Source organism: Rhinopithecus roxellana, chromosome 3 (genome assembly GCF_007565055.1).
Source record: "Rhinopithecus roxellana isolate Shanxi Qingling chromosome 3, ASM756505v1, whole genome shotgun sequence".
NCBI lineage: Eukaryota > Metazoa > Chordata > Mammalia > Primates > Cercopithecidae > Rhinopithecus > Rhinopithecus roxellana.
The window spans coordinates 1,385,723-1,408,238 of record NC_044551.1 but is presented as its reverse complement, the minus strand read 5'-3'; the positions used below and the strand labels follow the sequence as shown (position 1 = coordinate 1,408,238).

General features: G+C 38.4%; 1 protein-coding gene across 1 annotated transcript in view; it reads left to right on the top strand.

Moving 5' to 3' along the window:
• Window positions 1–22,516, top strand: part of FAM169A (family with sequence similarity 169 member A) — an 85,463-nt gene that overhangs the window by 5,634 nt on the left and 57,313 nt on the right. The window contains exons 2-4 of the mRNA XM_030927259.1: window positions 19,796–19,930; window positions 20,977–21,076; window positions 22,094–22,179. Coding sequence (XP_030783119.1) covers window positions 19,799–19,930; window positions 20,977–21,076; window positions 22,094–22,179 — 318 coding nt within the window. The 5' untranslated portion in view covers window positions 19,796–19,798. The remainder of the gene's footprint in view (window positions 1–19,795; window positions 19,931–20,976; window positions 21,077–22,093; window positions 22,180–22,516) is intronic.

Sequence of the window (22,516 nt, the reverse complement as noted above, 5' to 3'; positions counted from 1 at the left end):
CCAAATATATACACTGGTAGCTCCCATATCTGTGTTATCTGCCTAGATCCCTCTCCAGAAAGTCGGATTGTCCTGAGTGTCAAGGAAAGACAGAAACTTTTAAGTGACAGAAGGTGGTCAGTTTGGTGTAGTCTGTCATAAGGTCAAGAGGAATAAGAATGAAAATAATCAGTTGAATTTGGAACTTGGAGGGTTATTATAGATCTTATGAGTAGTAGCATTAATATAGTGATAAGGACAGAAGCCAATTTAGTAATTTATAGAAGTGGAGAAAAAGTCAGTGAGTTTGACTTACTGTTATACAATGAAAGATAAAGTACTAAACCATACTAATAAAGAATTTTGTAGTCTGAAAGCTTTTATACATGTATACCAGTGCTTTCAAGTTTGGATTGGCTTGTGATATACCTGATTAATTTATTCTGGTACTTCCATCAACAGTAGTTGCTACTCAGTGCAGTTCTACAGTTTAAGCCCATAGGCCTAGGTTTGAATCCTGACTTTGCTGTTTCTGGCTGCCTGACTTTTATTAAGATACTGAATCTCTCCTGGCGTCAGTTTCCTCATCTGTAAGAGTGGTTATTACAGAATTTATCTCAAAATGTTGTTGACAGGATTACCTAAATGTGCTAATGTATTAATGGTGAGCTACTAATATCAGCGGAATTAGGATAGCTTTTAGTATCTAGTTCAGTGATCCTCATCTTCTTATCTTTTCTCCCTTTTATTATCTCTCTACACCCACCCCATGTACCATGTATGACACTTCGTTGAGGTTCTTTTCTTTTCTTTTCTAATAGTGATGGGGTCTTGCTTTGTTGCCCAGGCTGGTCTTGAGCTCCTGGCCTTAAGCAGTCCTTTCACCTCAGCTTCCCAAAGTGCTGGGATTATAGGCATGAGCTACCATGCTCAGTTGAGGTACATTTCAAAGCAGTAATTTATTTCCTTATTTTAAAAAAATCGTGATGTATCTATTCCTCATCAATCAGAGCTTTTGATTTATGTGAGATAGAACCACAAGTTGAGTTGATAGAAATGTTAAAAATTAAGAAAACCTTCATTTTTTGTTAGTTTGTGTATTAATGTGAAGGAAATGTATGTTTTTTGGTTTTTGTTTTTTTGAGATGGAGTCTTGCTCTGTCACCCAGGCTGGAGTGCAATGGCGCGATAGCTCACGGTACTCTTCGTCTCTCAGGTTCAAGCAATTCTCCTGCCTCAGCCTCTTGAGTAGCTGAGACTACAGGCGTGTGCTACCATGCCTGGCTAATTTTTTATGTTTTTAGTAGAGACGGGTTTCGCCATGTTGGCCAGGCCGATCTCAAACTCCTGTTCTCAGATGATCCACATGCCTCGGCCTCCCAAAGTGTTGGGATTACAGGTGTAAGCCACCATGTCCAGCCTTGTTTTGTTTTTAAAAACTGAAAATAGGCCGGGCGCAGTGGCTCAAGCCTGTAATCCCAGCACTTTGGGAGGCTGAGATGGGCGGATCACGAGGTCAGGAGATTGAGACCATCCTGGCTAACATGGTGAAACCCCGTCTCTACTAAAAAATACAAAAAAACTAGCCGGGCGAGGTGGCAGGCGCCTGTAGTCCCAGCTACTTGGGAGGCTGAGGCAGGAGAATGGCAAAAACCCGGGAGGCAGAGCTTGCAGTGAGCTGAGATCCGGCCACTGCACTCCAGCCCGGGCGACAGAGCGAGACTCCGTCTCAAAAAAAAAAAAAAAAAAAAAAAGGAAAATAATTCATGTTAGCCCCCTCTATAGTTTCTATGGGTCCCAAACTAAGAGGCTGTCTTCTAATTTTAGATATGGTGTTGTTCTCTATTAATTATTTATACTCATGAGTGGAAAATATAGCTAAATTTAGCAAAAAAGTGCCCCAATTTTTTTTTACTTTTAAATTTTTCAACTTTTATTTTAGGTTCAGGAGTACATGTGTAGATTTGTTAAATGGGTGAATTGCATGTTGCTGGGGTTTGGTGTACAAAATGATTAGTCACTGAGGTAGTATACATAGTACCTGATAGGTAGCTTTTTGGCCCTTACACTCCTCCCACCCTCTACCCTCAAGTAAGCCCTGGTGTCTGTCGTTCCCTTCATCGTGTCCATGTGTACTCAGCGTTTAGCTCCCATTTATAAGTGAGAATATGTGGTGTTTGGTTTCTCTTCCTTTGTTAATTCCTTTAGGATGATAGCCTCCATCTGCATGCATCCGTGTTGCAGCAAAGGACATGATGTTTTTGTTTATTTGTTTGTTTGTATTTTTGAGACAGAGTCTCGCACTGTCACCCAGGCTGCAGTGCAGTGGCGCGATCTGGGCTTAATGCAACCTCTACCTCCCAGCTTCAAGCGATTCTCCTACCTCAGCCTCCCAAGTAGCTGAGATTACAGGTGCCTGCCACCAAGCCCCCCTAATTTTTTTGTATTTTTGATAGAGACAGGGTTTCATTATGTTGGTCAGGCTGGTCTCGAACTCCTGATCTCATGATCTGCCCGCCTTGGCCTCCCAAAGTACTGGGATTACAGGCATGAACTGCCTGGCCTTGTTCTCTTTTTTTTTTGGACTATGTAGTATTCCATGAAATACCCAAATTGTAGACATCTTGTTATTTGGCTTTGGAATATAATACATATCTAAAAATACTTGAAATTAATTTCAAACCATGAAAGAAGAAATAGAAGTGATTCAGAATAAATTTTGTTCGGAGAATACTAATTTTTTTGTATCTGAGTAGTGTCCATGGATGGAAAAAAATGGCATACTGGCTTGGATAGACTCAAGGGAAGTTCTTGTGCCTGTGACAGTACTTACAATGGGCAGAGAGAAGTTTCTCCTGTCTCTAGCTGGAAACATACCAACTGTAACTAACAGTATTCTTTGACTAGTTTGTTGGCTGGTCATGTTTTCATGCACTGTAATTAATTCATTTTTGGGTAGAATTCATTGTTGGAAAGTCCCAGTTCTTTTACCCTTTAAAGATACGCAGAATAAGTCTAAACTTCGAAACTTTTCATCAGCATACTGATTCTTCAAATATTTTAAGGGTAGATATTTTTTTTTTTTGAGACAAGGTCTGGCTCTATCACCCAGGCTGGAGTGCAGTGGTGCAGTCTAGTCTTGACTCACTGCAGCCTCTACCTCCCTGCAACCTCTGCCTCCCGGACTCAAGCCATTGTCTCTCAGCCCCCTGAGTAACTGGGACTACAGGTGCATGCCACCACGGCCGGTAATTTTTTGTAGAGACGGGGTTTTGCCATGTTGCCCAGGCTGGTCTTGAACTTGTGAGCTCATTGGCTCTGCCCACGTTGGCTTCCTAAAGTGTTAGGATTACAGGTGTGAGCCACCATGCCCAGCCAAGGGTAGCTTTCTTGCCTGCCTTCCCCAGTGGGAATTTTTTCTCCCAATTTCAGTTCCTTATCTGGTGTACCATGGTTTCGAGATCTTTTGCCCTCTTGGCTTTCTCCGTTGGAGGCATTCCAGTTTTGCACTGATTTTTTTTTTTTTTTTTTTTGAGGTAGAGTCTTACTCTGTTGCCCAGGTTGGAGTTCTGTTGCGCCATCTCGGCTCACTGCAACCCTCACCTCCAGGGTTCAAGCGATTCTCCTGCCTCAGTTTCCCGAGTAGCTGGGATTACAGGCACGTGCCACCATGCCAGGCTAATTTTTTTTTTTTTTTTTGAGACGGAATTTCGCTCTGTCACCGAGACTGAAGTGCAGTGGTGCAATCTCAGCTCACTGCACACTCCGCCTCCCGGGTTCATGCCATTCTCCTGCCTCAGCCTCCCGAGTAGCTGGGATTACAGGTGTCCGCCATCACACTCGGCTAATTTTTTTTTTTTTTTGTATTTTTAGTAGAGACGGGGTTTACCATGTTAGCCAGGATGGTCTCGATCTCCTGACCTCGTGATCCGCCCGCCTCGGCCTCCCAGAGTGCTGGGATTACAGGCGTGAGCCACCGCACCTGGCCCTTTTTTCCTTAAGATGTGCCCCTTGGAAGGGAATAAAACACTGCAGATACTGTCTGATCCATGAAAAATGGGATATTTTACCATCCCTGGATGGAAAATTTATTTCACCTTAAAAAAAACCTTGGTTGGCTGGGCGCGGTGGCTCAAGCCTGTAATCCCAGCACTTTGGGAGGCCGAGACGGGCGGATCACGAGGTCAGGAGATCGAGACCATCCTGGCTAATACGGTGAAACCCCGTCTCTACTAAAAAATACAAAAAACTAGCTGGGCGACGAGGCGGGCGCCTGTAGTCCCAGCTACTCGGGAGGCTGAGACAGGAGAATGGCGTGAACCCGGGAGGCGGAGCTTGCAGTGAGCTGAGAGCCGGCCACTGCACTCCAGCCTGGGAGGCAGAGCAAGACTCCGTCTCAAAAAAAAAAAAAAAAAAACCTTGGTTATGGTTCATATTTAATCTAGTATCATCTAAATCTCAAGGTCTTCTTATTTGTCTCTGTCCTGCAATGAATAATTTAAAAACTATAGTGCAATGCAGTGAATTTTATTTTTCCCCTAGCTCTATTTTGGAGTAACTCATTAAAGAAATATTTGGACAAATAAAATAAAATACCTAGGTATAAACTTAACCAAGGAAGTAAAAGATCTCTACAATGAAAACTGTAAAACATTGATGTGAGAAATTGAAGAGGACATAAAAAATGGAAAGATATTTCATGTCCATATATTGGAAGAATCAATATTGTTGAAATGTTCATATTACCCAAAGCAATCTAAAAATTCAATGCAATTTCTATCAAAATACCAATGACATTCTTCACAGAAATAGAAAAAAAAAAATCCTAAAATGTATATGGAACCACAAAAGACCCAGAATAGCCAAAGCTATCCTGAGTAAAAAGAACACAACTGGGGAAATCATATTATCTGACCTCAAATAATACTACAGAGCTGTAGTAATCAAAACAGCATGGTACCAGCGTAAAAACAGACATGTAGATCAATGGAACAGAATAGAGAACCCAGAAATAAATCTATACATCTACAGTGAACTCATTTTTGACAAAGGTAACAAGAACATATATTGGGGAAAGGAAAATCTCTTCAATAAATGGTGCTGGGAATACTGGATATCCATATGCAGAAGAATGAAACTAGACCTGTATCTCTTGCCATATAAAAAAACCAAATCAAGAAGGACTAAAAACTGAATCTAAGACCTCAAACTATGAAACTATTAACATAAAACATTGGGAAAACTCTCCAGGGCATAGGAGTGGGCAAAGATAGCATGAGCAGTACTCCACAAGACAGGCAACCAAAGCAGAAATGGATAAGTGGGATCATGTCAAGTTAAAAAGCTTCTGCATAGCAAAGGAAAACAACAAGGTGAAGAGACAACCCACAGAATGGGAGAAAATATCTGCAAACTGTCTATCTGACAGAGAATTAATAACCAGAATATATAAGGAACTCAGACAACTCAGTAGTTGAAAACACATAATATTCTGATTAAAAAATGAGCCAAAGATCTGAGTACATATTTCCTAAAAAAAAGACATACAAATGGCAAACTGGTATATGAAAAGATACTCAAAATCATTGATCATCAGCAGAATGGAAATCAAAACTACAATGAGGCCAGGCACCGTGGCTCATGCCTACAGGGTGGCTGAGGTGGACAGATTGCTTGAGCTCAGGAATTCGAGACCAGCCTGGGCAACATGGTGAAACCTCATCTCTACAAAAAATACCAAAAAATTAGCTGAACATGGTGGTGCATACCTGTGGTGTGGTGGTGCAGTCACTGCAACCCCCACCTCCCAGGTTCAAGCAGTTCTTCTGCCTCAGCCTCTTGAGTAGTTAAGACTACAGGCATCCGCCACCATACCTGGCTAATTTTTTGTATTTTTAGTAGAGATGAGGTTTCACCATGTTAGCCAAGCTGGTCTTGAACTCCTAACCTCAGGTGATCTGCCCATCGTGGCCTTTCAAAGTGCTGGGATTAAAGGTGTGAGCCACTGCGCCTGACCTTATGTGATTATTTACCCTGATGTGATTATTATCCATTGTATACTGGATCGAAATATCTCATGTACCCCGTAAATATATACACTGTTATGTACCCACAAAAATTAAAAATAAAGGATATATTGGGTAGGCATTTTACTTCGTCAGTGTGGGGAAAAGAAAGAGAGATCAGCCTGTTACCGTGTCTATATAGAAAAGTAGACATAAGAGACTCCGTTTTGTTCTGTATTTGAGATGCTGTTAATCTGTGACCCTACCCCCAACCTTTTCCTTCAAGAGACATGTGCTGTGGTGACTCAAGGTTTAATGGATTTTGGGCTGTGCAGGATGTGTCTTTGTTAAACAAGTACCTGAAGGCAGCTTGCTGGTTAAAAATCCTGCCCGTCCCTGGGCAATGGAACATCTCGGTGTGAGACCTGGTTGTATGCTCTGTTTACTGAGATAGGAGAAAACCACCTTACGGCATAAGGTGGGACTTGCTGGTGGGACTTGCTGCAATGCTGCTAAAAGGTTTATGGAGATGTTTGCATATGCGTATCAAGGCACAGCATTTTCCTTTGAACTTATTCATGTCACAGAGATCTTTGTTCATATGTCTTATTGTTAATTTTCACCCTAAAATGATCCTGTTGTCCTGCCACTCCCTTATCTTTAAGATGGTAAAGATAATTATCAATAAATACTAAGGGAACTCAGAGACCAGTGCCGGCATGGGTCCTCTGTAAGCTGAGCGCCGGTCCCCTGGGCCCACTTTTTCTTTCTCTATACTTTGTCTCTGTGTCTCATTTCTTTTCTCAAGTCTCTCGTTCCACCTAAGGAGAAACGCCGACAGGTGTCGAGGGGCAGGCCACCCCTTCAGTCAGTTGTTATATTTCCTATTTTTTTTTTTAACTTTAGCTTTAAAACACTTGACTTCATTTTTATTGTGTAGTAACCATTTAAAAATTCTGAAGAAGAGGGGTCATGGCGTTTAGATATAGAAAAGTCTGAAGAAACTTTATTGCAAGGTTTAAAAACATTTAACTCCTAAGGAGTGACTGAATAATCTGGTTGTTATATTCTATAATTGTATTACACTTAGAAACATCATGGATTACGTTGGCCTTTTGTCTTGACCTTTAAAGCTGGCCACCAGGTTAAACCCCTCTGGAGACAGATCGTGTAGGCTCATAGCTGAACTCGGCCACTTCCTAGCTGTGTGAACTTGGACAGCTTACTTAACCTCTCCACATCTGAGGCTCCTCATTGAGAAAGTGTGTATAGGAATACCTGATTCATAGGATCATTTCGAGGAATGAGATGTGTAGAGTGTTTCAACACAATGCAAGGTGCAAGATAAGTAATCAGTAAATTTGGTGGTTCTCTTGTTATCATCGGAAAATACATTCTGAGTTTAAAAAAATGATTGTGAATGGCATTTTGAGGTTATCCTTTTGTAAATTAAGACCTTTCTTCCTAGCTTCCATCTCCAGGTGAGCTGTAAGTGCTTGGAAGGAAAGTAATCAATTGTAGACCTGTATCACAGTAATCAACTGTAGACCTGTAGATCGCTGATAGCTGATCATTTGGCTCATCCTCACTTTTTACCTGTGCTGAAAAAGTAGATTATTTCTCTCTGGAGTTCTGAGCCTGGTAGGAGAGAAAGATGAAGAAAAATGAACATTATTATATATTATGTATTGTTATGTGATAAGTATATTAAAAGATTTATGCACAAGGTACTTACCATAACAGTCCCTCAACTTATCTCCCTTCATTTCTTCCTACCAATCCAATCTATATGTATCTGTCAGATAATTTGTCTTAAAGAATAGCGTTGAATGTCTCTTCCATGCCCGAAGTCCCTTAATGGCCTGCTGCTTGTATACCAAGTGAAGTCTAAATTCTTTAATCTAGGATTCTTGGCCTGCTATGTTCTGTCCTTAATCTATTTTCCTAGTACTTCCACCACCATTTGTCTTTATATACCTTAATTCTCTTGGTAAATCCAACTGCTTGCCATTCTCGGTGTACTTTCAGTCATCCATTCAGCATATTCTTTTTTTTTTTTTTGTGAGGCGGAGTCTCACAGAAAAAAAAGAGGGCGCAATCTTGGCTCACTGCACCCTCTGCCTCCCGGATTCACGCCATTCTCCTGCCTCAGCTTCCCGAGTAGCTGGGACTACAGGTGCCCGCCACCACGCCCGGCCAATTTTTTGTATTTTTAGTAGAGATGGGGTTTCATCGTATTAGCCATGATGGTCTCGATCTCCTGACCTCATGATCTGCCCGTCTCAGCCTCTGAAAGTGCTGGGATTACAGGCGTGAGCCACCATGCCTGGCCTCATCATATATTTTTTTTAAGGGTCTTCCCAGCTATCTGCCTGTTGAAAGGCCATCTGTTACTTTTTGTCTAGCAGCATGTTCTTGTTCATCTGCAGCAGCTCTTCCTCCTAGTACCAGTGTGTGGTTTATTTATACCAATTTTTATTCAGTCATTCATTTATTTAGTAAATATGCTTTGAAGTTAAATAAGACTACTATCTCTTGTCCTTTCTTCCCATGGGCCTGCTACCAATGAGAGGTAAGAATTGTACTGAATCTGGGTAAATAAGCCCACCTCAGTTTGCAAGAGAGTAGCATGAGCAGGTTAATGAGGCCATGGCTCCAAGTGCAGAGCTGGAGAGGCCCAAAAGGACAGAATTAGAGAATCTGTGGTTCAGAGGCTGACGTTTTTCCAAATTGCTGAGATACTCTGCTACATAGTGGCAGCCCATGGTTATATTTCTTAGTTGTCTAGTGAAAATATAGGGAGTTTGGTCCAGTAGTGGTGGGGATTGTGACTCAGCAGAATATTTTGCAAATGGTATGCCAAAATTAAGTGCCAAGTTTTGTTTTGTTTTTGCTTTTGATGTGAGTTAGACATGTTTCCTTTAAAATGAAAACATCAGTCTTCATTGTTCTAAATGAGACAAATCTCTGTGCTATTTTATGTTAAAAATATCTACAACAGTGAACATATAGTTTAGACTCCTGTTTTTAAAAATTGGTTGTATTCTGGAGGTTTACTATGTCCGACCCCTTTTAACTTCAATAGAGTCCGTGTATAGTCAGATACGTGGTAGAGAAGCTAGGATAATATAAGGAATTTTATATTGTCAATGTTGAAATGGACACAATTTTATGGTTTATTAATTTAAGTACTTATTTTATCCTTCCTAATCTTTGTACACTGCTGATTATAGAGTATTTAGTAGTCTGGGTTGTGAAGTACCAGAGTTGCTGACACATTCCACAGGCAAATGTATTACTTTACTGTACTAGGGTATGTAGTAGGGTCATGTGGAAGCTTCAATTACAAGCCCATTTCTGTTTCTTTCTCTCTTAAATATCTATTAATTTATTGTTAGACTTCTGCAAATGTTTTGAGTCATGTAAGTAGCATTCTCTATATCCTGCTCATAGAATATAGATAGTAAGATAATGATTTATTATCCATTCCGGGTGTGGTAATTCAGTATGTATTTTGTGTTCCAGCTGTTGAGCACCTTTGAAATAATCTTTTTTTTTTTTTGTTTTTTGTTTTTTTTGAGACAGAGTCTCGCCCTGTCGCCCAGGCTGGAGTGCAGTGGTGTGATCTCAGCTCCCTGCAACCTCCGCCTCCCGGGTTCAAGTGATTCTCCTGCCTCGGCCTCCCCAGTAGCTGGGACTACGGGTGCCTGCTACCACGCCCGGCTAATTTTTGTATTTTTAGTAGAGATGGGGTTTCGCCATGTTGGCCAGGCTGCTCTCAAACTCATGACCTCAGGTGATCCACCCGCCTCGATCTCCCGAAGTGCTGGGATTGATTACAGGCGTGAGCCACCGCTCCCGGCCTCTTTATGAGTTTCGTTTTAGCCTTATGAGTCCTGCTTTGCCTCCCCAGGGTAGAACACTAAAAGTTCATATTCTGTCTCCCTTGGAATTAGGATGGAGGCGTGTAACCCAAATTTTGCCTATCACATGTATCCAAGAGAGACTGCCCTGCAAAGTGAGCTACTGGAGGAAGGAGGCCCTAAGGGGATTTGACTTTCTTCTCTTGTGTTTCCTCCCTTGGGGCCCTCTCGTCTTCCTTCACCTTACCAGGAGTAATTACTGTTAACAGTATAATGTATCCTTCCAGACTTTGCTATACAAACATATTAATCTTTTAAAAAACTTAGCTGGGTGTGGTGGCATGTGCCTGTAGTCTTAGCCATTCAGGAGGCTAATGTAGGAGGATTTTTGAGTCCAGAAGTTTGAGGCTATAGTGAGCTGTGATCGTGCCACTGCACTGCAGCCTGGGTGACAGAGTGAGAGTCTGTCTCTAACAACAAACAAAAACAAAGCAAAAAACGAATGTAACTAGGCATTTTTTCAAAAAAGGTTGAGTGTTTTTGATGTTTGTTTTCCTGTTTTATGAATTTTCTATTCATGCCCTTTGTCTATTTATTTACATCTTAGCTTAAAAAAAAAACAACTTCATTGTTAGTCTGTATTAAGGTATTAGATTGTATAAATCATATTGGTTACAATTTCCTCTGAGTTTTTTCTTTATAGATGCAAAAGTTTTGGGCAGGGTGCGGTGGCTCACACCTGTAATCCCAGCACTTTGGGAGGCCGAGGCGAGCAGATCACCTGAGGTCAGGAGTTCGAGACCAGCCTGACCAACATGGGGAAACCCCATCTCCACTAAAAATACAAAAAATATTAGCTGGGCATGGTGGCATGTGCCTATAATACCAGCTACTTGGGAGGCTGAGATGGGAGAGTTGCTTGAACTGGGGGACGAAGGCTGCAGCTAGCTGAGATCCCACTACTACACTCCAGCCTGGGCGATGGAGTCAGACTCCATCTCAAAAAAAAAAAAAAGTTTTGATTGATTTTTTAGTTATTAGTTGCAGCAGTTTATTCCTTTCTCAACCAGAAGGAATTTTCCTCTATGTGTTCTGTATGTTCAGGTAATTTGCCCATGGTTACACAGCTAGTAATCCAGTTTGGCTCAAGAATACGCTCCCTTAACCAGTATTTTATACCACCTTTCACACACTCAAAATCCTTTGCAATATAGCTGGATTTTGCTTTTGAAGGCCTAAAACATGTCAAATACACAGTACTTTCATGCTTAAATGATATCTAGGAGCATTTTCCTGTACAGGAAGAGAGAATTAAACCTTGAGTTGGAAAGAATACTTGGAAAACTTCCTCTGACATATATTAAGCAATCTTTAACCATATTAGGGCTGCCTAAGGTACTATGCTTTCAGACATACCAATGTGATGGAAAAAAAACGGACATCGGAGTCGGACTGCTGGGTTCAAATACTAGCTCTGCTGCTTACTAGTGTGCCCTTGAACAAGTTACTCAGCCACTTTGTGTCTTTGTTTCCTTTTTGGCCAAGTGAAGAGAATTAAAACATCCACCTCATGGGTTTTTGATAAAAGTTACATCAGGTAATACACATGAAGTGTTCAGAATAGAACCCGGCACGTAGTCCACTGTCGGATTAGTGGTTATAACTTCAAAAGACGGTTTTGCTTCCTACTTGAAATAAGAGCCAACAGGTATGAATCCCATTCAGCTTCCTGCTCCATTACCTAATTTATAGACAGTCATAACCCATCCATAATTAAATGTTTTTACTTTCCCAGAAAACAGAAAAGGATTGCTGTACAGTGTTGAGGCCCATCTGATATTTTGATAGTTGTAGCAGTTATTTTTTTCATATTCAAAAACTTGGCTCTCATAGTAGAAAAAGGTGAGTGGTTAGAGGAATCTAGCATTTAGGACCTTGGGGCAGGAGCGATAGAAGAAAAAGTAAGTAAGGTAAAGATGATGAACTGATATAGTACAGGGCCCAGGTTAATTAGAGAAGGAAATGATGTTAGAAAACAGAAAGGTGGGCGCAGTGGCTCAAGCCTGTAATCCCAGCACTTTGGGAGGCCGAGACCGGTGGATCACGAGGTCGGGAGATCGAGACCATCCTGGCTAACATGGTGAAACCCCGTCTGTACTAAAAAAAATACAGAAAACTAGCTGGGTGAGGTGGCGGGCGCCTGTAGTCCCAGCTACTCAGGAGGCCGAGGCAGGAGAATGGCGTAAACCTGGGAGGTGGAGCTTGCAGTGAGCTAAGATCCGGCCACTGCACTCCAGCCTGGGTGACAGAGCGAGACTCCGTCTCAAAAAAAAAAAAAAAAAAAAAAAAAAGAGAAAACAGAAAAGGGAGGAAGGGAGAGGAATCATAATAAGGTTCAGAAATAAGGTTGAGAGCGTTGCTGATTATGTTGCCTAGATACCTAACCTATTCTCAGTGTTGGAGAGACAATTGTGAGAGGTAGGATCATGACTTGGATTGGTTGAGATAATTATTTTTTTTTTTGCTTGAGATTTCTTTCAGCTCTGTAGTGTACATATTTTTTTTTGGATCTGCCTCTCCCCACAAAGCCCCCAAATAATAACAGTAACCTGTAAGAATCATGAAATAATTTAGGAGCTGAACATGTAGAATACGTTCCCCTCTTTTAAGAATATAGTTGGCATCCAGTAATGAACAATAAGTAGGGAAAAAAATCACAATAATTTAAATTTGTTTTCTAACTCTTTTCATTCTTTAGGGCATTCATTCTGTCAAATACATATTTTTTTTGGGAAAAAGGAATTATTAAAAGGTAGATACAATATAGCAGATGCTGATGATCTTAGATCTCTTATATAAGAGGTCTTGGTATTATGTCTTTATACAGCTTACCCTGGATTAATGAGCATACCATTTGCTTAATTTGTAAATTAGTTTGGACACTTTTTACACTTCGCTGTCCATTCTGTGTCAGTTTTTTGATGAGTTCACTTAAGGCTACATTAAGCTTTCTCATTCATGTAGAATCTAGTTAGGCCTTTTGGTTTATCTCATGGACAGAGCATAAAGTACTTGACAGAATTTGATCTGACAGCTTTACAGTTACGTAACATAGAACAGAAGCTTAAAAACAACAAAAAAGAGAAGCAAGGGATTTATCATAGCAACCTATATTTCTCTCTGGAACTTTACCGCCCTTCCACTGCCTTTCTAAACTAGTAGCAGAACCACTGTTAGGCTAGCAGTTTACATAGTCTTAAATTAACCAAGACTCCAAAACAAACAAAAAAATAATTCCAAGCATTTAGAGGTGAGAAGGTCTTTAGGATTATCCTGTCCAGTTGCATCACGTTACCAATGAGAGTACAGAAGCCTAAAGAGGGTAAGTAACTTGCCTGTGGTCATAAAGCTGGTTAGTGGCAGAGCTGACCCCACAGCCTAGGTCACAGAATTCCAATTCTGCTGATCTTTCTGGTGTAATATGTGAATAGAATATTTAATAGTATCATTATATTTTACAAAAGAAAATGTTATGTAACCATGACAAATACTATATTTGATTTTGCATATTTAATAAAAATAATTATATTTAAAAGTATATCTGATTGCCTGGGTTCATATTTCTTTAGCCTTACTAGTGGTATGATGTTAGTCAAGTCTCTTGAATTCCAAAACTGTTTCTTCATTTATCAAATGCGGCAGATAGGAGTTCTTTGTTATATAGTAAATGTGACAGTCTCTCTAAAGTCTGATAAAGGGATATTTCTCAGTAAAGGTTACCTGCCGCTGTTACTGATTTATAATAATAGTTTCTAATTCTTTCATCTTCCTTTAAATTCACATAAAATTTAGCACTGAGAATGGAAACAAAAGTATTGGATTTAAGAACAGATTTACAAACATAAAAATATTTTAGAAGAGAGATATAGGTGTGTGTGTGTGTCTGGGTCTTTGGAATTAGGGAAGTGTTTTCCAGTTTTTTTAATATTAAAAGCTATGATGGATACAGTTGTTTTTAAACGGTGTTCAGAAATCACAATATCTAACTAAGGGGTTTCTCCCCTGGTGGTCTTCTGTATGCAAATTTGAGGGTATCTAAATTGTCAGACTCCAGGACACAGGGTTGTTTTGTATTTAAATAACATTTTGTATATTAAAAAATAATCTTTGACGATAATAAAAATAAGCCCAGAAGTTATTTTTTCTGTTAAAAAACTTTACTTGAAAAAGAGAATGAAGAATCACTAATTTCTGTTTTCATACTTTAGTGATGTTCTACTTGCCTTTAATCTGTAGTAGTGTCTTTTTGTATAGTACTGTGTTTTCTAATGTGCTGACATACTACTGGCAATTTGGTAGGTATCTTAAGATTATATTCAGGTGAACACTTGTAGGAAATTTAATGCTGATTAGGAAAATGTATAATCTAATATATCAAATTGGTGGTTTCATAGGTCTTAGTATTTTTCGCTTTATTGTTGCACGCAAGTCTTAATAGTTTAGGGTTAAAATATTTCTAAAAAAGTGAGTTGAGATTCTGATACATGCTACAACGTGGACGAACCTTGTGACCATTATGCACAGTGACATAAATGCGACACAAAAGGACAGTTATCCTATAATTTCACTTAAATGTTTTTAGAATAATCCATTTCATAAACAGGAAGTAAAATAGAGGTTACCAGGGGCTGGTGGGAGGAAGGAATGGACAATTATTGTTTAATGGGTACAGACCATGTTTAGGGTGATGAAAAAGTTCTGGAAATGGATAGTGGTGCTGGTTGCACAACATTGTGAGTATACTGAACTGTATACTTAAAAATGGTTAAAATGGTAAATTTTGTTATGTATATTTTATCACAGTTATAAAAGGGGAGCAGGGATGGGATGAGAGGAGTGCATTTTTTTTTTTTTAAGTGAATTGAGGAAAACATAGATAGTGATATAGGTACTTGACACTCAGAAAAATGTTGATGGTGGTATGCAAATTATTGAAGTTGGGACAACACTGAGAGAGGAAAGATCAGTGGACTTAGGGGTACCTGTCCTGTGTTCCAGTCTCACCCCTGCCATGACCTAATAGGGTGGGCCTGTACACCACTCTTATCTAAGGCCTGTTAGGGCCTCACACAGTGGCTCACACCTGTAATCACACTGGAGGCTGAGGCAGAAGAATCGCTTGAACCCAGGAGTTTGAGACCAGCCTGGGCAACATAGGGAGACCTCATCTCTATAAAAAAATACAAACCAGCTGGGTGTGATGGTGTGTGCTTGTGGTGTTAGCTACTTGGGAGGCTGAGGCCAAGACTTCTAAGACTATTTGCTACCCTAAAGTTCTCTGATTGTATGTTATGACTTTGGGTCCTTTATTTAGATGACCTAGTTTGCTTATTTAATAGAATTTTATCCTTTTCAATGATCAAACTAAAATAAAATGCATATTTAGAATTTTAAATATGAAATTAGCATATAAAATCTTCTAAGAACCATAGTATCATAGTAACAGTAGGTGAAAAAGAAATCACTTGTGAACTTGAACTTGCTGTTCTATCAAACTCTTACGTCCATTTTGTGTTCTTTATGCTGTCATATTATTTTTATATGGTTGTGATTGACCATGATTTTGTAGATAAAGTTTCTGGAAGCAGTCTTCAAATACAAATTTCCATTTCATGCTTTAATTACAATTGCTCTTAGTAAATGAAAAATTTAAATGTGTTTCATCCATACTTTGTTTTGGTAGCTAATATTCAGGTGAATCTTTTGAATTGATTTAAGTGGAATACGTGACATTAATTCTCTTGAGCCTCATCTAGTCAATGATATGGTATAATAAATGTCTCAGTGCTTTACTTGGATATTTGAGTCTTTGATACAATTATTTGAATATTATATATTTGGGGTCTTCTCTGTAAGAGAAGAAAAACAGTTATTACGTTCTGTTTTCCTAGTCATACTTCTTTTATCCACTATTGACCATTTGTTTTGTGTTTATAATTTCATCTACAGTTTTAATCTTCATTGGAATTGTTAGATCTGACTGTAGAACATAATATTATATTTCCGTAGTTTACTTTTACATATTGAATTTGATAGAAATACAAATATTTGCCCAAGCTAACAAAGAAGCTTCCTTCACAATAGAGCTACTGTTTTATTTTGTGGTCCTTTTCTAACTATAACATCTTACTTGCATAAGCTCCTGGTTGATCTCTCCTGAAATTCATAGGCTATTTAAAAGTTGACTGGAAATCTTGTGGTATTACTTCCAGATCATTTCACAAATTTTTCTTACCTTACCTTTAATTTAGACATTTACATTTACCAACAGTTGAAATGAATTTGTACTTTCTGTTTTTAAGTTTTGATTTTTAAAAATCAATTTGATTTAGAAATGTACATATTTATATAAAATTAGGCTCCCAACCATATGTACATCAAGTTTTAAAGTCCTTAGGACCTAAATTTCAGATTAGGGTAAAAATAGTTCCTCTTATCATCATCATATCTTCAAAATTCAGGAAAACATACTCAATTATTAACTGTTATGGTATATGGCAATCCTGTCTCTTTTTTTGGTGTTTCTCTCATATTTCCATTAGATTTTCAGTTTCTTGCCTTCTAATACTTTTGTGATAAAATAAGTTTGAAGGTCATTTCAAAGAGGAAAGTAACTTTTAGTTGATCTTCTGCCTTTCCCTTTGTAAAACTGTTTTAAATAAAAATTGAAGAGGTTATTGGGTAAATGCAAACTAGGTAACTTTTAAAACAAGATATTCTATACTAGCTTTATACTTCCTTTAAGAACTAATAGCTTAGTATTTGATGTCTCATAAGTTTATTTTTTTATTTTTTATTTTTTTGAGACGGAGTCTTGCTCTGTCACCCAGGCTGAATTGCAGTGGCGAGATCTCGGCTCACTGTATACTCCATCTCCTGGGTTCAGGCGATTCTCCTGCCTCAGCGTCCTGAATAGCTGGGACTACAAGCATGCACCACGACGGCCAGCTAACTTTTTGTGTTTTTAGTAGAGATGGGGTTTCACTGTGTTAGCCAGGATGGTCTCCATCTCCTGACCTCGTGATCCGCCTGCCTCAGCCACCCAAAGGGCTGGGATTACAGGTGTGAGCCACCGCGCCCGGCCCATATGTTTATTTTTTATTTAACTTTTTATCATGGAAATTTTTCTTTTCTTTTTTTTTTGAGACAAGGTCCCACTCTGTCACCCAGGCTGGCACGATCATACCTCACTGCATCATCGAACTCCTGGGCTCAGGTAATTATCTCACCTCAGCCTCCTGAGTAGCTGGGACTGCAGGCACGTACCACCATACCCAGCTAATTTTCATATTTTTTATAGAGCCAAGGTCTCACTGTGTTGCCCATGCAACATAGTGAGCTTCTGAGCTCAAGTGATCCATCCTCCTTGGCCTCCCAAAGTGCTGGGATTACAGGCATGAGCCGCTGTGCCTGGCCTTGTCATGGAAATTTTCAAGAGTAAGCAAATCAGGATACCCTCTGCAATGCATTGACATGTCTTATAAGTTACTTTTAATTGATATTTTCTTTCCATCTTACTTTTTTTCTGTAAACTCCATGTCATATATATTTGGAAGAAACTGAGTTATTCTAAACTTGGTTGACTGCATACTTAAGGCATCATTTAACACATTTTTCTAATGGCTTGGTTGGATTTCTAATGGCTTAGGTCCGATTTTCTTGTTGCATCACATCAGGATGCAGTAGGGTTGTCTCACTTTCGGTAACATTGGTTAGCCTGGGTATATAGACCTAACAACAATGACCACATATGTCTACCAGAAAACTCATGCGTGAGTGCTTATAGCAGCTTTATTTATAATTGCCAAATATTGGAAATAGCCAAATGTTCATCAACAGTAGAATGGGTAAATAAATTAACTGATAGATGCATCAGCGTTCATGTTTCTCATGGAAGTAATGTTGAGTGAAGAGAGTTAACACATTAAAGAGCTGAATGATTTCAAATATAAGAAGTTCAAAATGAATGAGCAAAATTAATGTCTCATTTAAAAATAAGATAGACGGATGAAATAATACTACCTATTAAAGAAGTCTTTTCCCCGCCAAATGAAATGTCTCGATTATTACATACTCAATTTCCATAGGTATGTGTATTTCTGTATCTTGTTCCATTTATTTATTCACGTGCCTGTATCACATTGTTTTAATTATAGAAGTTTTATAAGATGTTTTAATCTCTGACGGTGCATTCTCCTAGCTATTTTTGCTTGTCTGTTCTTTCAAATTAATTTTGTAATCAACTTTTCTTGCTTCAGGAAACAATAAAACCTTAAAAGTATTTCATTAGGATTGCATTAAATCCGTAGATTATGTTAGGGAGATCCGGTACCTTTATGATGCTGAAGCTTCCAAGAACATGGTTTTTCTTTCCTCTTGTTCACTTTCAGGAATGCTTTGTAGTTTTCCTCATACAGATTTTGTACTGTTTCTGTTGTTGATTTTAAGCCTATTTTGATTTTTGCTGTTGTAAATGAGGTCTTCTTCTCTATTTATACTTTTTTTTTTTTTTATTTTTACTTTGCCTCCCCCCGCCCCTTATTTCTTCTTACTGTTATGTTGTGTGTATGAAGACCCGGTTTCTGTATGCTAATTTTATGTCCTATTTTACTGAATTTTCTTGTTGTTTGGAATAGTTTTTTCATGGATTTTAAAAAATTTTTCAGTTAAGTATATTATTTGCAAATAATAGATATGGCAGTAGCTTCGCTTCTACCCTACTCTCACCCCGGTTGTTATACCTCTAATTGCTTTCTCTTGTCTAATTGCATTGATCATTGCTTACATAATGTTATATAGTAGTGGAGTCCTTGTGTTTCTAATCTTTAGTGTTAAAACTTTAGTGTTTCCCCATTAAAGATCTGGCTTAAAAAACAAATAACAACAACAACAACAAAAACCCAGCTATATAGGCCTGGCATAGTGGCTCAGTGTCTGTAATCCCAGCACTTTGGGAGGCCAAGGCAGAAGGATCTCTTGGGCCCAAGAGTTCAAGGTTGCATAGAACAACGATTGCACCAATGCACTTAAGCCTGGGCCACAGAGCGAAACCCTATCTCAAAAAAAAAAAAAAAAAAAGCTATATATATGAGAAATATAACTTATATACCATAACATTCATCTATTGCAACCATACAATTCAGTGATTTTTTTTTTTTTTTTTTGAGACACTCACTCTTTCATCCAGGCTGGAGTACAGTGGTGCGATCCTGGCTCACTGCAACCTCCACCTCCCGGGTTCAAGCGATTCTCTTGCCTCAGCTTCCCCAGTAGCTGGGATTACAGGCACCTGCCACCATGCCTGACTAATTTTTGTATTTTTAGTAGAGACGAGGTTTCACTGTCTTGGCCAGGCTGGTCTTGAACTCCTGACCCCATGATCCACCTGCCTCAGCCCCCCAAAGTGCTGGGATTACAGACGTGAGCCACTGTGCCTGTGGTGATTTTTTAGATTTTTTGTTTGAAATTTATAGGGTTGTGCAGCTATCATCACAATCTGGAACATTTTCATTATTCCAAAAAGTTCCCTTGTGTACTTTTACAGTGGCTTTTATGTTGAGTGGTTTATGAGAGTATATTTTATATGTGTATTTTTGTGTGTATGTACATATTAATATGTCCTATGCCTGTGTGACCATATTTATTATTTAAGGAAGTATCTGTTTATTTCATTGCCTGTTTTTAATACAAATGAATAATGTTTGAAAGTTTTCTTTTTGACATCCATGGTTAAATCAGCAGGTTCAAGTTGTAGTCTGTGGGCATAGTGAAACAGAAAGATCTTGTTACAACAAAATATGGCAACATTGTAGTAAAATTTATTTTCTGTGAGTAAAGGAAGATGGCATTTCATATTCTGAATCATTTGTTCCATATTGTTTGTTAAAGAGGATGGCATTCCCTGTGGATATGCTGGAAAATTGCAGCCATGAGGAATTGGAAAATTCTGCTGAAGATTACATGTCAGATTTAAGGTGTGGGGACCCTGAAAATCCAGAGTGTTTTTCTCTTCTCAATATTACGGTAAGGTGTTCTGCAGTGGTTGTTTGTCATCAATCTTTTCAGTCCAGTTTATACATGAAATAAATATCCTTTTTTTAAAAAATCCATTTTAAGTGTTAATCATTAATTTTTGAAATCTTTACAGAAATCTGTTCAGTAAAATGGATAAATATTGATTGATCAGTTTTTAAAAAGACAAACTCCACAGGTTATTGCTACTTGACTTTATGTCTTTAAAATTATATGTGAGAAGTTCACCAGTTTTGCTAAGACTGTTTACTGTATTTGAGCTACTTCAGATTTACTTTAGATTTAGAATTTGTGAGTTTAGAAAATTTTTTAATTAAAAAATCAGCAAAATACGAAACTACGCATTTTTTGTGCCATGAATCTTTTCTTCCTTTTTCTAAAAAAGTAAAATAAAATTTTCTAGTCAGTAAATTATGATATTTTGTGATAGAAAGATCATTAGACTTGGAATCATTAGTGTTTCACTGTGAACTGTGGTGGACAAATTCCTTAACCTCTCTAGGCCTCGGATTTTTCTTCTGGAAATACTTAATTCTTGAGTCTTCCCCAGCACCAGTATTTTTATAATTCTCTGAATTGTAATGTTATCTCTAAATAGGGAATAAGTGTTGAATTAAGTGAAGACAAAAAAATATTAAAGCATATTAATAGCATGAATCTTCCCAGAAAAATTAATTTACTTGACTGCTTTTTTTTTTTTTAACTAGAAAATGGGATGTCTTTCTCAAGTAGTCTAAATAACAGATAATAAATTATAGTTGTTTTTTAATGACTTTGTGGGCCATATTATAGCTTTGGTTTTTATTCAGATATGTGACTAGAACATAATATTTATTGAAACAACTTTTCATATTTTCCCTAAGACAATAAAATTATTCCAAAAGGGAAGTCTATCTGATTTACTCTTTTTTTTAGGGACTAGAAAATAAAGTTAATTAAAATTAACATAGGAAAAGTTTACTACCTTGATAAAATATTTTTTTAAATGTATTTTCTTAACAGACTGTTCACTAATTTTTATCAATTCATCATTTCAGATTCCTATTAGCCTGTCAAATGTAGGCTTTGTACCTCTTTACGGTGGAGATCAGACCCAGAAAATTCTTGCTCTCTTTGCACCTGAAGATTCACTGACAGGTCTCTTTTTGCTTAATTTTTATAAATTAAGAAATTTTTCTTCAAACTGTTAGAAACGTATTTAAAAGGTAGCTACATGAAGGAATTTGTTTTTTTAGAAAAAGTGTTTCAAATTGTAATTTTAGGAAAATGTAATTCTTAATTGCTTATAGCTAAATTTTTTCATACTGCTATAAAGAACTTCTTGAGACTGGGTAATTTATAACAAAAAGAGATTTAATTGACTCTCAGAGCCAGGCACGATGGCTCATGCCTGTAATCCTGGTACTTTGGGAGGTTGAGGTGGGTGGATCACCTGAGGTCAGAAGTTCGAGACCAGCCTGACCACCATGGTGAAACCCCCATCTCTACTAAAAATACAAAATTAGCTGGGTGTGGTAGTGTATGCCTGTAATCCCAGCTACTTTGGAGGCTGAGGCAGGAGAATCGCTTGAACCCAAGAGGCAGAGGTTGCAGGGAGCCGAGATCACACCATTGCACTCTAGCCTGGGCAACAAGAGTGAAACTCCATCTCCAAAAAAAAAATTAAAAATTGACTCACAGTTCCGCATGGCTGGGGAGGCCACAGGAAACTTGCAATCATGGCAGAAGGGGAAGCAGGCACATCTTACATGGTGGCAGGCAAGATAGTGTGTGTATGCATGTGAAGGAGGAACAGTCAAACATTATAAAACCATCAGATCTCGTGATAATGGGGACCCCAACGCCGCCATGATCCAATCACCTCCCACCGGGTCCCTCCCACTACATGTAGGAATTGTGGGGATTACAGTTCAAGATGAGATTTGGGTGGGGATGCAGCCAAACCATATCAATGAAATAAAATAAAAATGGTGTAAATGAGGCTATAAAGTACAATATTAGTATTTGGTAAGTTTTATATAGATATTCAAATAAAAAGTATATGGATACTTTATAGTACAATGTGGCCTTATTAAGTCTAAAAGTGTACTTTAAAACTCAGGTGTTAATGATTATTTAAAACTCAGGTGTTAATGATTATTTATTCTCTTTTAGCTGTGGCACTTTACCTTGCTGATCAGTGGTGGGCTATTGATGATATTGTGAAAACATCTGTTCCTTCAAGAGAGGGGCTTAAGCAGGTAACAAGATCCTCTAATTTTGAGTGTTTCTTTTGAGGCCATTTCACAGTGTTTCCTGTAAACAGTGATAGTTTTTGAGCTCTTCCCTATTTAAAAATAATCAGGTTCTGGTAAACTCTAGAATTTCATTCTTATGAAGAAGCCAGCATTCAGGTTGGGCTTCCTCTATTTTTATGTGATTCTGTAAGTATCTGAGATTGGGTGAGGAAGAATGAATATCTACGGGTCAGTTGAGCTTTGGCTCCCTTAAACCACTTTAGCTTCTGATTTTCTTATTTGTTAGAGGAAAAGCTAGTTCTCTTTATGTAATTGTTTAGCTTCTGTCTGTCTCTAGGAG